At 33.0% G+C, this 16383-nt stretch overlaps 2 protein-coding genes across 4 annotated transcripts in view; one reads left to right on the forward strand and one right to left on the reverse strand.

Annotated features, from left to right (window-relative positions):
- Positions 1 to 73: 73 nt before the first annotated feature.
- On the forward strand, positions 74 to 3736 carry Tfb4 (transcription factor B4). The gene is made up of 6 exons (XM_072528184.1): positions 74 to 390; positions 444 to 666; positions 899 to 1114; positions 1169 to 1304; positions 2534 to 2570; positions 3583 to 3736. Exons 1-6 carry the CDS (start codon positions 164 to 166, stop codon positions 3641 to 3643), a joined length of 900 nt encoding a protein of 299 aa, XP_072384285.1. The 5' UTR covers positions 74 to 163; the 3' UTR covers positions 3644 to 3736.
- A 1842-nt stretch (positions 3737 to 5578) lies between these two features.
- Positions 5579 to 16383, reverse strand: part of Miro (mitochondrial Rho GTPase) — a 35257-nt gene continuing 24452 nt past the window's right edge. For 2 of the 3 annotated variants that reach the window (XM_072530614.1, XM_072530613.1), the window contains 2 exons: positions 11434 to 11505; positions 5579 to 5940 (listed from right to left, as the gene is read on the reverse strand). In XM_072530614.1, coding sequence (XP_072386715.1) covers positions 5808 to 5940; positions 11434 to 11505 — 205 coding nt within the window. In that variant the 3' untranslated portion in view covers positions 5579 to 5807. The remainder of the gene's footprint in view (positions 5941 to 11433; positions 11506 to 16383) is intronic. The other variant, XM_072530615.1, reaches the window with a different exon arrangement.

Genomic DNA, 16383 nt, shown 5'->3' on the forward strand with positions numbered 1-16383 from the left:
TGTAAGCAAACGAAGTATTTGTGGACTTTTAAAATAATGATTGGCAGCACTGTTTTATCAAATTTGTCAAGTCAAGTTAGGTTATGTTTATCAAGCCAAATATTTACTACGGCCAGTGGCAGTGTGTGATTTATTCCTATTATTTTTGTATATAAATGTTAAAATGAATAATATAGCGGTACCAAATGATTTACAAACGGAAGATGCTTCCGTAGATGAGACTAGTTTGTTAGTAATAATTGTTGACAGTAACCCAGGTCAGAAAATGTTAAGGGAAAGTCCTCATGTTTTAACTCATTGTGTAGACTCAGTTATAGCTTTTGCTAATTCACATTTAATGCAAAAATCTCAAAATAAATTAGCTATTATGGCGTGTCATTCAAAAACTAGGTAAGAATTTTGTGTTTTAAAAATTACGCCTCTAAAAATTACATCTTTTTTAGTCAGTTTATATATCCTGGTCAGGGCAAAAATGCTGATATACGACAAGTCGATGGACAGTACGAAGTATTTACAGCAGTCGAAAAAATCACTAAACGAAATTTGGCTAAGGTGTTAACAACAGAAAACTCATCTGTTATTACAGAATCTCTTTTAGCGGGGGCTATTGCAATGGCATTATGTTATATTGCAAGACTGCAAAGAACAAAACCTCCTGGTGCTAAGGTAAGTCTTTTTCAGCAATTGCTAGATGTTCTTTGGCAGTTTTGATGTGGTGGCTGCAAAATTTAGATTTAGATTTGCAAAATATAGTTTTAATATCTAAAGAGGTATTTTATATAAATATACTTATAAAGAATATCTAGCTGCAGTTGTGGTTAGTGTTTTTACTGCATTTTAAAGCTGACTCAGAGTATGGTACCTCAAAACATACTTTAATATAAATTGTAATTTTTAGTTAAACTGTAGAGTTCTAGTTATCACAGGAAGTAGTTGTTCAGCCTCACAATATATGAACTATATGAATGTCTTCTTCACTGCCCAGAAGCAAAATGTGGTTCTAGATGTATGTGCTTTGGACCAGCATTTGAGTTTATTGCAGCAGGGTTGCGATATCACAGGAGGAATGTATCTGAAAGTACCCCAGTTACAGGGATTATTACAGTATTTATTGGTGAGTCTTAAGGATGATATAAATATATGTTAACTTATTGTACTTTGGTTTTAGTGGGTATTTTTACCTGAACCTCCTATTAGAGAAAAGTTAGTATTACCTCCACCTCTAAAGGTGGACTACCGAGCAGCCTGTTTTTGTCACAGACAATTAATTGACATAGGATATGTATGTTCAGTATGTTTATCAAGTAAGTACTTATAGATATCATCTAGTCATCTACTTGCAAGAACAATTAGTGAATAATACAAACAAAAACTGCCTTTTGGAAGCATAGCTTTCTTATTGCAGGCTAAGGACAGAGCAGTTGATTGCGCACAGGCATAAAAAAAGTGACTGAAATGATAAAATATAACGATTGCGCAACCATACACTACATGAAGTAATAAAGGAAGCCACATGCTTGTTTCTTAATAAAATAAATAAAATCAAATAAATTAAACCATCGCTACATGCAGAGATGATAAAAAAGCTATGCTTCCCCTCCTGTAACTCCCAGAGTGCAATTTTTAAATATTATTAGCAAAAAATAAAGTCATACCACAAATAATACTATGTTCTTTAACTGCCAGAAGCAGAGATCATCAAAAAATGAATTATCTAATCCTTAGAAGAATATCACTAGATAATTATTAGTCCTTGATAGTTTGAAATTTGAAACTTAAACTCGTAATACATTTTTTAAATGATAGTAAACGGGCCATAGCAAACTCAATGGAAAATTCCGAATTGTTGAATTTCTGCTTCTTTATTTATTTTACATCAAAAATCATAAGAAATTATTTGTATAAGATTGAAATATGTATTAAAAACAAATGTTAAAATTGCTCTACAAATTAAACATACTCCAAAATTTTGGAAAAATATGATACATTTTTCAGGCCACCCCTAAAAGTCAGGCCACACATAGTGCAAGAATGTGTATGACGTGTTTGATGATATTGATGAAGATGATTTTGACAATTTTTCAATTGTCAATATTTTTATTTTATGATTCAATTATAAACGATACATTTTACTAAATACTACTATGACTACTGAACAATAAATATTACTTGTAAAATTGTTATTAGTACATTTTTTAATCAACTTTATTTTTTTTTAAACAATAAATCACAAAATAAAAATTTTGGCAATTGAAATTATTGTCAAATATCAGAAACATCAATATGACCAAACGCAACACATCATACACATTCTTGCACTGCGTGTGGCCTGACTTTTAGGGGTGGTCTAATTTTAACATTTGTTTTCGATACATATTTCAGTCCTCTGCAAATAGTTTCTGATGACTTTTGGTGTAAAATAATTAGGGAAGCAGGAATTCAATAATTTAGAATTTCCTATTGAGTTTCATATAGCCTGTTTGATGATTTACCACCCTGTATACATTTGAAGACGAATATTGCTTTTTTTCAGTTTTCTGCAAATTTAGTCCTATCTGCACAACTTGCCAGTAAGTATTTTTTTAATATCATTATTCATTATTAACAGTGGCACAGGGGAAAGTGAATAGTTAATCCTTCCCAAATTCTATGCCACAGTCATTATTTTTCGTGATATTTGAAGTTAACTGAAGTGGCACAGTTATTTTTATTAATGTATTAATTATGTAGGTGTCTTTGGGTCATAGGATTGCATTTATGACACAAATGCAATTTTAATCGGTATTAACAAACAACATGCTATTTATTGAAATTTCTTGAAACTAATAGATGTGTTAAACATTTAAAAACAAATTTTGGTTCTAAAAAAACCTTTTTTCGAAAAAATAATGACTTTATCATTACGAATGAAGAGTATATGACAGAAAAACGGTCTTAGATTTAATTTCAATGCAGGGCATCTGCCATCCGCTTATACGTATTTCAACCTCAATAGATATCATCAGAGCGATATATGCAGAGGCTCTGAATCGAAATTAAATCTCTCTAATCATAGTACAATAATTATAAAAATAATTTACAGATGTTACAACGCCATTTAATAACAGTTTCGCCAAGTAGGACATCTTAGGATTTCTAATGTTGAAGAGTATATTATTTACATAGAAAGTATTGGAGAATCGAAAAATTGCACTAAAATAGCAATTCCGCCAGTGGTGTAGAATTTGAGAAAGATCAACCATTCACTTTCTCCTGTCATATGTCTCTGGTAGTAGACAGAAACATTTATTTAACATAATTTAGTAAGATCTACTGTAACTACACTTTCTGTCAAGTATGACAAGGATGTGTCAAAGAGTTTTAAAGTACTGGGTACAAATAGTTTTTAAATTTTTAAACAAAACATCCTATAACTCAGTAAGAAGCCACATTGGATTCAAGTGATTTGGGTTAAATCTTAATATTTTGAGCCCAGAAATCTACATTTAAAATATTTCCAATTATTAATGAATTGTTGATTTGTTGATTGTGTTTTTAATTTCATAATTTTCTATACTAAACATTTTTATTTTTTCTTTTTAGCACTGTATTCAAGATGCCTGCACTTCCTAGTGTGAAACCTAAGAAAAAGAAGAAAATGTAGCTATAACTTAAAGTGTGATTAATTTTTTACTTCAAAATGAAATTTATGAAACCAGTTTTACAAATGTAAGAGATAAAAACGATATAAAACCATCTTATTTTTATTATATTTACCAGATCCTCCTTAAAATATTTTCCAACCTATACATTACTGTTGACATCAAAGTAGAGGACAACTCTATGAAACATATTTTATTAGCAAAAAGAGTGTAATATTGCTACTTAAATTTTGTAAAGAGACCAGTTTTAGGAAACATTTAAGTGCTCAAAAAGTTACCAAAGAGAGCTCGCATTTTGATGGAGAATAATCCGTCTTTGATTGGGTTTTCCTCAATCAAAACACTGCAAGAACGTCTTCGCATTAATAACACAGGAAATCCAGAAAATACCCTAAGGGCATCTATACGCAAAAAACATAATATATGTAATAAAATATATTTAAGTCATATTTAAACCATACTCATACTAATAAGAATAGAAAAATGTCACTTACCTACATAGTTCAACAGTTACACTTGTTAATAAAATAACTTAGTTCCTCACCAAATTTTCTCTATAAAAACAAGTCACGTCCGTTCAGCGTGGAGGTTGTTTGAACACTAGCGAGGTGGGAGGGGGTCTAGCATTACAAGTATTATAAGTATTATAGTTTAGGTCGCGGTGAGTTTACAAGTAAAATATGAATTTTGGGGCATCTATCCCACTTTTATCCTAAAGTATAGAATTTTTCGAACTATCTTCATACTCACTTACATCTTCATCTTCCGAAGCATATACATCTCCAATGGTTCAGCATATGTTTTTTCAGATTTTTCTATTTTGCCTCCTTTCTAAGCTATAACCAACAGAGGTATATGTCCCTCAAAAATAATTGACGTAAGAAGCCTCAGCTCAGCAGATGTAGGTAGCGACCATAGCCTACTATTATGTAAAATAAGAATCATCATGAAATACTTCACACCCAAGAGAGCGGAGCCACACAAACAAAAATCAGAGTCAAAGGACTAAATACGGAATTCACGGAATACTTATACAAAAAATATCAGAAAAGATTTCTGGTAATGAAATGTTAGAAAACGATAACAAAAAAGGGCAGTTGGGAAAAACTCAAAAATAACATAATTAACGCAACAGCAGAATCACTTGAAGAGAGGAAAGTAACAAATACTAACATATTACAAAAGAAATCCCCATGGTTTAAAGAGGAAGTGAAGAAAAAAAGAAAGCCTTTTTACAATATAGAACACAACAGGCGTACAACCACTATAAACGAATCAGAAATTAAACGAATACTTTAGTTAGACAAATAAAAAGGAAACACTTTTAAACGATGGAACGACAACTTACTGGAGACACATGAAAAAGCAGAGCCATGTCTACATAAAAAGAAGAAGCTTCTTTTTCTGGAGTTACACTTTGTACAGATGGATAAACATGGATGGATATTTTTTTTTCATTTTGTTTAAACCTGTGATGGCACCTGTACCAAATTAGAATTCCTGCATGTGAAGACGGTCGTAACAGTTTCTGGGAGAAAAATTATATTACATGGCTTCATAACCTCAAAAACCGCTATTTTTGCACTTTAAGGTTATAATATCTAGACACCAGAGCCAATTTGGAGCTCAGATTCGGATTCAGTGCACAAAAACCTTGTGAAAAGTATATTCGGATCTCTGGGTCCGAATATTGGTCAAATTTTGTCGGCCTGTTTAATTAATGATACAGTGAACTTCCACGACTATTCTTTCCAATGGTTTTAAATCTTCCAAAACCATTTCCTAATCATAAAGTTTCTCCTGGGCGGCCTTTACTTTTTTTTTCAATTGGAGGACAATTTGGTCGTTCTGCTTGTTTTCCTTCACTGCAGATAACATTTTCTACTGTTATAAAGCAGTTCTAGGTAAATATAGATGGGACAATACAAAAGAACACCATCTCTTAAGATAATATAATTGATTTAAAAAATTATACATATTTTCTGTTCTAACTAGAACCTAAACTTTTGCTTCGCAGCACCGTACAAATTATCCTGTAAATAGGATAAAGAATAAAACACCTACTCTCTAAGAAAAAACTTCTCCACAATTGATAAATACAAAAAATAAGGTACAGTAAACATATGGTACAATAAATATAATTATTTTCTTTATATATTACACAGTTTATCTTGTTTTATCGGCCGTATGCATAACTTTCGCTAAGATGAACCCTATCGCTGTTACTGCTGCTAAACTAATTCCTGCTTTCCACCAGACGGTCGAGTCGGCAGCCATTACGCCGAATTCCCGAAAATTCCTGCGAACGCAAAAGATATATTATAAAGTATTCCAGTCTGGATTGTTCGTATTAAACAAGCACGTGCATGCATTTTGTTTCAAAATGTATATTGACTTTTACAAAAAAAAATAATCACCCTACATATGATATTGTTCGATGCTTCGTTCAAAGATATTCGGACTTTAGAGACTGCTCTGGGAAATTAATTTACTGTACATCCGTACCAATCTCTCAGGTTGCGCAGCCATGATATTCTACGTCTCCATATGCTTCTCTTCCTTCGATCTTTCCTTGAATAATCAGTTGGAGCAAGATGTATCTCTCGACATGTTATAATTTTTTTTTTATTGTAAAATTTCTATCTCTTTATTCATCCTTCTCAGAGAATCTTTGTTTGTGTCATGTTCTGTCGACGATATTTTCTATACACCCACCACTCACATGATTCCAGTTTTTCCATTAATGTCACATTCAAAGTCGAAGCTTCCATGCCATAAAACAAAGTCGAGAAAATGTAACACCTCGCCAACATAACTCTTAGCTCCAACTTTATATCTCTTGTGTACTTTTTTCTGAGCACTTTACTCATTTTGATGAAGATAGCTCGAGCCTGACTTTAATTTTCTGGAAGTAATCATTTGTGGAGTTAATCATTGTTCCCAGATATACATGTTTTCCCACTCGAGATTGGTTCCGTTTATTAGAAGATTCCCGTTATTTCTTTGAGTTTTCGATATTCTCATAACTTTTGTCTTCTTGACGTTCATCCTTGGACCGTATTCTTTTTCACACTCCGCTATTCTGGCCAACAGTTTCTGAATCTCTTCAATATTGTTCGCTATAATGGATGGCAGTGTCATCCGCATATATAAAGTTGTTAATAGGAACCACATTTACCATTATTCCAGCTGTTTCTCCCTCGAGAGGGAGAAATACACGTCATACTTTAGCACGTGGGAGATCGAGCTAATGGTGCGGTAATCACCGCATTCTTTTGCGGTTTTTTTTAAAGACAAACAAAGATCTAAGTAGGTAGTACGCCTAAACTATAAATTTGGTTATAGTGCCACCAAGACATCAATGTGCTTCTCATCTATAATTTTTAGTATTTCAATCAGAAAGCATATCAGGTCCAGGGCTTTTTCTAGGGCTATGGGTTCTAGGTCCCCCCCTTTCATCATCCAACGGTTTGTCAATATATTCTGCCCAGTGTTGCACTTTCTCATCCGTCTCTGTTATAGTAATCTATAGCTCGAGAAAATAATATTTCTCTCAGGACTCTGGCAAATTTAGGTATCTGAATTTTTTTTCCTATAATAACCAAAAAAAAAAAATTGTAGATACCTGGATTTGTCACAGTTGCAAACAGAGTCTTTTTTGCTTTTCCCTATACTAGTATAATTAATGTCTGTCCATAAATGCACCAGCGGAATTTTGTTTTCTTAGTCCTGCCATTTATTTGACTTTCTTGTGTAGATGAAAGAGAATCTTATGTTTTTTAAAGATTCCCGATCTCTTTGCATTTCCTTTCTTTCAAGTTTTTTCTTTTGCCTGCTTTATCATCTTTCTGATCTCGCATATTGAGTATCTCGTCATTAATCCAATCCTCTTTTCTCCTTGCGCAAGTTTTTAGTATTTCTTCTTCTCAGTACTAGTCAATATCATTGCATCATTAGTGTCTATGTTCAGTTTGCTACAATTCTTTTCCAGTTCGTGCTGGAGGCATTGTTTTAGACTAAATTCTAAAATATAGCAAACGCCAATTACGATGAAGTTTCTTCGCGCAGATTTTAATTTAAAAAGACAATGTTTGGCGGCATTGGTAATGTACATTGCAGCAATAAATCTTTGTAGGGGGCACGTCTATCCGAATAATAGATAGCGCTAACCAACATTTAACAGTAGTACCACGCAGATGTGCTACTGTCAATGATAAACCGAATTTCGATTGTTTCGCTGGTCAGTTAATGCGAAAATACATCATTTCACGTCTCATCATAACTCATCTCTATTTGGAGTTAGTCCATCCAGTATTTTCGACAAAATTAAATATACGAGGGTGACATGACATCAATCTAGTACATATAAGAAAATGCTCGATTTTGGTTATTTTTCTCATTTATTTTTTAACGTTTTTCCAACTTATTTATCTCTCCCGTAAAGTAATTTAGCTAGATCTCCTCACAATAGTGTGAAGTTTCGGCTATTCGGTATATCCAGCATTTTTTTTCCAAGTTTGGAAACAGGAAATAGTCTTAAGGACCTAAATCTGGAGAATCCGATAGGGGTTTGATCAATAGGTGTTCCAATTAATGTACGTAATATCCTGATTGCTTATACCAAGATTGACTTCTGAAAAAAAAAAAAAGATTTCGGGGCAAACTAGAGTGTTTTCCTCAAATTGGCGTCGAAATGGTTCAATAAATCAGGCTGACTTTGACCGATGGCCGATGGGTTATGCTGGCTTTGAGAAAACCTCACAAGAAAGAGTCTAACCTGGTTAAATCTCATGATCTCGGTGCCCTCGGCATTTGAACATACTCTCAAATCGCTCGTGCAGAATGTCGTATGTGGCACGAGCTGTAGATGTCGTTGGTGTCAATATCATCCAATTCAGACCAAAAGACGTTGGTAACCATCGACCCAAGCCTGCTCAACGTTGTTCTCAAAGAAATATGGACCCTTGATTACATGCCGATTATTTAGCGAACACACATCGTTGTCTATGGTCGTTTACCTTCAGCTCCTGGGTCAATTGAATGTTGTACAGATGCAGGCTCAAATCACTATGCAAAATTCGCCAAGTTGTGGTCTGCGAAAGGCTGAGTTCTTATGAGCGACGTGAAATTACCTGCCGAGATTCTCGTGAAAACCTTTACGAACAGTAGCGATCTTTTCAGCAGATCTTGCGTTTAGTTGTTTGACCAACATCCAGTAGATCTATCTACCCCACGGCGATTAGTTCTATTTTAATAAAATAATTGTATCATTTTCACGTGTTTTTGTACGCTATATCCATCCACGGTGATTTGGAAAACCAAATTGAATAAATCACAGCCAATTTGACCAATATAGCTTCAACAATATGGCCGCTGCTAACTGTCAAACCTCAGAAGTCTCTATTGAAAGACTCTGCATCTATACAATTACATTTTCTGAATTTATTTTGGTTTGTGTAAGATTTGTTTGAAGCAACATTGAAGAAATATATTCATCTTTAGAAATAACCGGTTCATGAGTCTCGTTTTCCAAATTCTTTACGTCTTTCTCATTTTTTCTTGTTCAATAGTTGTGTGTTATGTGTGATGTTGATTGTCTTTTTAGTTATTTTTGTTAGTAGGCATTAACGAGATTTGTTAAGTAATGAAATGATATTAATTAAATTATGAGTCATATACATTTTGCACAATTCGTCGTGAAACTTCAAACGAAAAACATATAAAACAACTACGTACGACTAAGTCTATAATTTTCTTAATAAAAAACCAAACATTACGGACTGTTTTAATTATCGAACATATATATTTAACAACAATTATAAACTTAGCCTTAGCAAATAAAGCAGTATGAAATCAAATATTGTAAAAAATTTCCAAGTTAAATTGAATAATGGTAAAGTAAACACTTTCTTATTCTCAATAATTGTTAAGTGGAAACAAAATACTACTAATTTTCATTTTTAATAAATTTTTCATTATTTGTCTGTTCTCTTCATAAACTAGTAAATGGAACAAACATTCGTCATTTCCAAAAAATCTGATTTAAATTTACATTTTTATGAGGCGAAGCAAAACACGTTTGGTCCACAAGGCTTATTGCTTTGTTTGTTACTGAACTATGGGCATTGCACTTTATTCTTGAACCTATTTTGCGCATAATTGGAGATCATTTGTGCATTCATTCAATAAGATTAGGGCCTGACAGATAAATGGCGCCACTAACAGCAAAGCAACTACAGTATTTTATGGTAATTACTACAATTTTTCTTTAAAATACTTTTCAGCGCAATAAACACGAGACTGTGCGTCGTTACATGATAATGGATCCATCATTTTACTCCAAAGCCAAAATTGACAGTTAGCTGAGTGGTGAGTAGCAATCAAAGGCACAAACATAGTTAACAAAGTTTTGCTTTCTATATTTTAGGATGCACAAGGTATTTTATCCATCTATTACCTTGGTAAAGGAACCACGATGAATTACGTATACGATAACAACCTTGCATAGAGGTATTAATCCGCCAATGAACAAGCAGAATTGCTTATAAAGAGGAAGAAGAAGAAGATATAACATTCTAGGTGAATTTAAACAAAAAAAAATTGGAAAAACAAGTGCTCATTTAAAAAAGTGAAGAAAACTATGACAAGAATTCATGAATTGCTTCAGAATCATCCGTATTATTCAGATCTGGCCTCTGGCCGTTACTGACTATATACGATCTCAAAAGAATGTTCTGGGAATGGTATTTTGACAAATGAAGGGTTTGTTGCGAAAATTTAAACGAATTTTCATTCAAAAGACCAATCGTTCTACAAAAATAGCATTTAAACGCAAGAGAAGAGTTGAACTCAATGGATCACTCTCTAAGAAGACTATTTTGTTGAATAATGTCGAATTTTGCTTTAAAAGTTTCAGTTTTGTTAATGGCTGTCTATTAACCATCTGTTTAATGTCTCAATTTAATAGTTTACTTCTTCTTCTTCAAGTGCCCTGTCTGTTGCGAACGTTGGCTATCAACATGGCAATTCTGATCTTGTTTGCGGCGCTTATGAATAGTTCGACCGATGTGAGCCCGAACCACTTCCGCAGATTTTGGAGCCACGAGTGTCTTCTCCTGTCTGGCCCTCGCTTACTGTCTATTTTTCCCTGGACAATCAATTGTAGTAGACGGTACTTATCGTGTCTCAATATGTGGCCTAGATATTCAAGCTTTCTTTGTTTGATTGTGCTCACGATTTCTTTCTCCTTTCCGATTCTTTGGAGTACCTCTATGTTGGTGACATGTTCGGTCCAGGATATACGAAGAATGCGTCGGTACACCCACATTTCAAATGCTTCTAGTGTTCTCGTGAGCGTCTCTGTCAGCGTCTAGGCCTCCATACCATATACTAAGATCGGGAAAATGTAGCATTTAACTAGACGTAGTTTTATGGGAAGAGACAAATCCTTGCTTATGAGGAGCTTTTTCATATTGTTAAAAACTGTTTATTGAGATTATTTTAATTATTGAAGTACAAGATTTCACTTGTATATCGTTTCTACTTAAAAATATACTCACATATAAAAAGTGTCTCCCTGGAACTTTAGAATAATGTTAGCTGAATTAACTTACAGAAATACATCCCTTTATAAATAATACATTATTTGATTTCATACTACAGAACGAGTTGTGTACAGCGCTTTTTAAAATTTTGGGTTAGTAACGGTTGCCAATGAATTGCTTTAGAAAAAAAGTTGAATAACAATTGCAAAGTTAGTAACATTCCTATAAAGTGGAAAACTGATAGCAACCTGCAAAAATGATCTAACCACTCTGTCGGTTGGGGTCGTACTAGTAACGCATGTACCATGCGACGCAACGGACTGCAAAATAAAAATAACACTATGTAACTTCCATTACAGATTTCCTTCAAAAATTATTATAAATATTTTGCCTTTATGCTTTTAAAATGTATATATAAATAACTATTTAACAAATGTAATGTCGTAGGAAGTTCTTTATTTATAGGTTATTTAAAAATATAACAAGCTTGTTTAAATGATATAAAAAACATTCTTTTGAATAAAAAACCATTCTACAGAGTCAAAACATTGTACAAGAAAACACAATTGGCTTTCATTTTTCGGTGCAGTGTAATCGAATTCTGTCCCGTTCTTGGACTATCGTTTCGAATCAGATATAGTATGTGATGAACCCACTTTTCCTCCATTATAACAAAGTATCTTTTGAAAAATTGTAGCAGGATCTTTTAAACAAATGCACAAATATACAGTGCTAGTCAAAAGTCTGTTTCGCCCCTCGTATCTTTTGAACGGTTATACTTTATACATAGTGACAGATGACGTTACAGCGCCATTGTGACAGATAATTTTAAATAGGACCTTATGGCAAGTGATACCTCGTTTGAAAGGTATTGAAAATACCTATTCAACCATACTAATTTTAATTGAGTTTAAGCTCATTTTGATGAATAAATTAAATAAATACTAAAATTGTAGTTTCGGATTTAATTAATAAATATTAAAACCTCCGCCTCTGGCTACTTGTTAAAAAGTTGACGTTTTTCAATTCTTTAATTGTTTTTACGTCAACGTCAACCATTTTGACAATTAACCAGAGGCGTTAGAATATTTATCAATTAAATGCGAAACTACAATTATTTTAATATCCCTATTCAATGATACTAATTTTGTTTGGATTTAAGATGATTTTGACGAATAAATTAAATAAATACTAAAATTCTAGTTTGGCATTTAATTAATAAAAATTCTAACGTCCGTCTTTGGTTATTTGTCAAAAAAAGTTGACATTTGTCAATTCTCTAGTTGTTTTTAGTTTGCAAAAGCGTTTATACCTGAATATTTAGTTTCTGTTTCTGCTTAGTTTAGTCAAGTTGTTTTTAGTTAGTTGTTCTCAGTTAATATTTAGTTTAATTATTGTTTAATGAGACGTTTAAATGTTTACAAAGGCAGAATGGTACGTACAGTAGCCGACAAAGTAGCAGCTGTGTTAATAATTGGTGAATGTGGAAATAATTTCCATGCAGCGGAACATCTTTTTAATCGGAGGTACCCCGATCGTACTACATCAAGAGCTTATTTGAGGAAGCTTCTTCGGAAGTTTAAACAAACAGGTAGTGCTCAAGATGTCAGACGATTTGGTCGACCAACAATTAGTGATGACAAAAAAATTGACATAATTTCAGAAATGGTAGTGAATCCTACTTCTTCTACGTATCACGGTGGCGCTGTAACGTCATCTGTCATTATTACGTCACCTGTTATGACTTGTTGAGAAGTATACGTCTGTTTATTACCTCCCTTCAAATTTCACTATTATAATAATAACCGTTTAAAAGATACGAGGGGGGAAACGGACTTTTGACTAACACTGTATACTGGATTGTTTATGGAAACCACGTTGTATATTTTCGCGATATTTTCTTCGGATGTTGCAGCGTTTGCCTTTAATCAACGTAATACGCCTTAAACTTGCATTTTTTTTTTACTGTTAATAGCGAAGATGCAGACTCCTAATACACTTTATCCAACTTACGGTTTACGATGAAGAAGATTCACCCAATATGAAAGATTTTATGATAGAGTGATTTTAAAGTTTAATATTCATTTGGTCAAAAATGAGAATGTTGTTCTGAAACAAATGTATTCATATAACAAAAGAGTTCTGTTGCTTGATACCAATGCCATCTATATACGGGCTAAAATTGTATTTTTTTGTCAATTTGATGACGCTGATTACGAATCTCCAATAATGTTAATGATGCGGCTAAAAAAAAGTAAAGTTCGTGTAACCTTCTGGCTAAGGTCTAGTGGTAGGGTTTTCAGGTCGCGCAAGCGCCCCTAACATGACTTAACGACTACTTTCGTAGCCGGGACCGACGGCTTTACGTGCCCTCCGAAACACGGTGGCAGCTCAGTTAAATTAGACATTTAAAATTTTGTCGATCTCGGGATTCGAACCCGGGCCCTCCAGCTTATTAAGCCAGTAACATAGCCACTGAGCTACGGCTGCCACCACCAATGATGCGGCTTCTAGGTGCCTACCTTTTAGCTTTAAACTCTAAAGGCAATTCAGCCCCAACATGCTCCGGTGTACAAAAGATAAAAATCAAGGCCATACTGTGTTAAATTTTTGTAGAATTTTTCTTACGAAATCATTTTGTTGTCGTGATGTCGTGTCAATAAAATACCCGTTATAATCCCTTTAAAGAATTTACCACTTTAATAGTACCATGTGCCGTGCAATCTGTTTGAAATATATTATCCCTTTTGTAGCTTTCTACCCAAACGCTACTAAATCTACCAATTCAGTTCCGTTACGTCTAAAACGTTCCGTCTATTTCAACCACCCACAAAACGCTAAGTAAAGGTGCTTTTAGCTATGTAAATATTCCTCTATAAAAAGGCATATCTTTTCATTCATATTTCATTTTCCGCTGTGCACGATGTAAGTAAAGTTTGACTTTTATTTTCGAGACCCCTGGTGAGAGTAAGTTATTTTTGTACTTTCCTCTATTCTTTATATTGTATCTTTCGTTTCTTCGCCTACTTGATTTTGTATTCTCTTCATCGCAGTTAGTTCCATGTTCGCCCTGATTCAGGAAATCTAAAGTTACATAGTCTCCGGTAGTTCCAGGTAATCTCAAGTTGGGAATCCATGTTTATAGTTTAAGTCCCAGTCCCTCTTGTATTTAAGAATTGACTGCAACGAAGTTCAACATCCAGTTGATCGGCTTAACAACTCTATCTAATTTATTTTGAGTATTGTTTTCTTATATTCTCAGCCGGTTCAAGTCATGTGATGAAAGTTTATACAGGATGAGTCATGATGTCTTTCATATTGTCTGAAAATTCATATGAAAACTACAAATATTTTTCGCCGATGAGATCCCTCTTTAGTATTACCAACTTATAGCCCAGTCTGGTTATACAAAAATCATCGATTTCACGGCAAAATGTTTCGCAGATATCTGAAGCTTTTAAGACATAGGTGGGGGTTACTAGATGACGAATATATAAAACAGTACTCGTATTTTTACCTTGCGTTTTTTTTATAATAATTTATGGTCACAATTTGATTTTTTATCTATAAGTTTTTTCCCTTATAATTTAAATAAACAATATTTATACCATTTTTTTATATCAAGAATATCTTTATTTTCCCGTTTTTTCAATTAAAATTGATAAATAATTTACGGAGATATTTGCAAAAAAGCAGTTTTTTTGCACTAATTTATAAATTTAATTAATTTTTTTATTAACAAAATAAAATGTTATTAATACATTTCAACATTGAGGAATTACCGTCCTTTAAATTTGTGCGAAATTTCCCCCTGATCGATCAAATAGTTTAAAAGTTATTCAATTTGTTTATCCCTGGGACTAATTTAAACCATTGAGCTTGCCCTATGAATGATGCTAGACATATTTAACAAATTTCATATGATTTTTTAAGACTTATACTATATTAGAAGTTAAATGAATATTGAGTTTTCATCGAAATTATTTAGAAAATAAACGTTTGAAAAAGGGGTATGTTTTTTACTTATAAACAATTGTAACAACTTCTATATTTTTCAAGCTACAGACTTGTACGTACAACCATTAGATAGCTGGTAAAAAAACTCACATTTCACAAAAAAAAATAAACCTTCTATAAACAATAGGAACGAAGTTAGCGACAATTTTTTGTTAATTATATCTCCATTGTTTATAAACATTAAGAAGTAAAATTTGCACAAATTTTGAATGAAAATCTAAACTTTATATTATAGTTATAAAATTCATCTAATTTTTCGAAACTTAAAACCTTTCGAAACGAAGTTAGTTTCGAAAGATCGACATAGGAAAGTGGAGGGGAAACTGTTTTAGCTCCTCGCTGCAAAATTTAATATTACGGTTACGGATTTATCATTCAAAAGTTTCAGCAGTTCTGTAGAAATTTCATCAGGTCCATTTGCTTTTCCATTTTTAGCGTTTCTTATTGCGTATTCTACTTCTTCTTTCAATATGTCTGGCCCAGTTGCATTGATTATCTGAGTTAAGTTGTTTCTATCGTCTTCAAATAATTCATTCAGGTATTCTGTCCATCTTTTTATTTTATTCTCTAGATCTACAATAAGATTTCCATCTTTGTCTTTAAGTTTACCTATTTGGCATTTCTTTATGCTTCCTGTTATCTCTTTTACTTTTTTGTGCATATTGAACGCATCGTAATTTTTCTCATAGGTTTCCATTTCTTCACATTGTTCTTTACTCCACTCTTGTTCTTTAATCCACTCCTCTTTGGCTTCTTTTATTCTCTTTTTTATGTGTTTATTTATTTCTTTGTATTTGTCTGGGTAATTCTTCATCTTTCTTCTTTGTTCCATCAAGTCTAGTATATCTTGTGTCATCCACCCCTTATTCTTTGTTGTTTTTGTAAGATGTTTCTTTCCTGCTGTTTGTATAGCTGTATTTATGTACTTTAATTTTTGGTTAACGTTGTTTGTATCGTTAATTTGTTGCTGCACTGAACGGAGGTTTTCATTTATTTCTTCTCCTGTTTCTTGTCGTATATTTTTGTTTCTAAGTTTATTTAAATCTAGTGCCTTTCTTGTTGGTCTTCTAATCTTTTTTGGTCTCGCCTCTATCACAGTAACTACCGGGTTATGATCTGAGCCTATATCAGCTCCTGGGTACGTCTTAGTACATTTAACAGCATTATGATACCTCCTTGCT

Source organism: Diabrotica undecimpunctata, chromosome 4 (assembly GCF_040954645.1).
Source record: "Diabrotica undecimpunctata isolate CICGRU chromosome 4, icDiaUnde3, whole genome shotgun sequence".
NCBI lineage: Eukaryota > Metazoa > Arthropoda > Insecta > Coleoptera > Chrysomelidae > Diabrotica > Diabrotica undecimpunctata.

Bases quoted from the DNA above. Each gene is read 5' to 3' on its own strand.
- Tfb4 (XM_072528184.1), top strand. From the start codon at position 164: ATGAATAATATAGCGGTACCAAATGATTTACAAACGGAAGATGCTTCC. The intron at 391-443 runs GTAAGAATTTTG...CATCTTTTTTAG, and splicing joins GCGTGTCATTCAAAAACTAG to TCAGTTTATATATCCTGGTC. The intron at 1,305-2,533 runs GTAAGTACTTAT...GCTTTTTTTCAG, and splicing joins ATGTTCAGTATGTTTATCAA to TTTTCTGCAAATTTAGTCCT.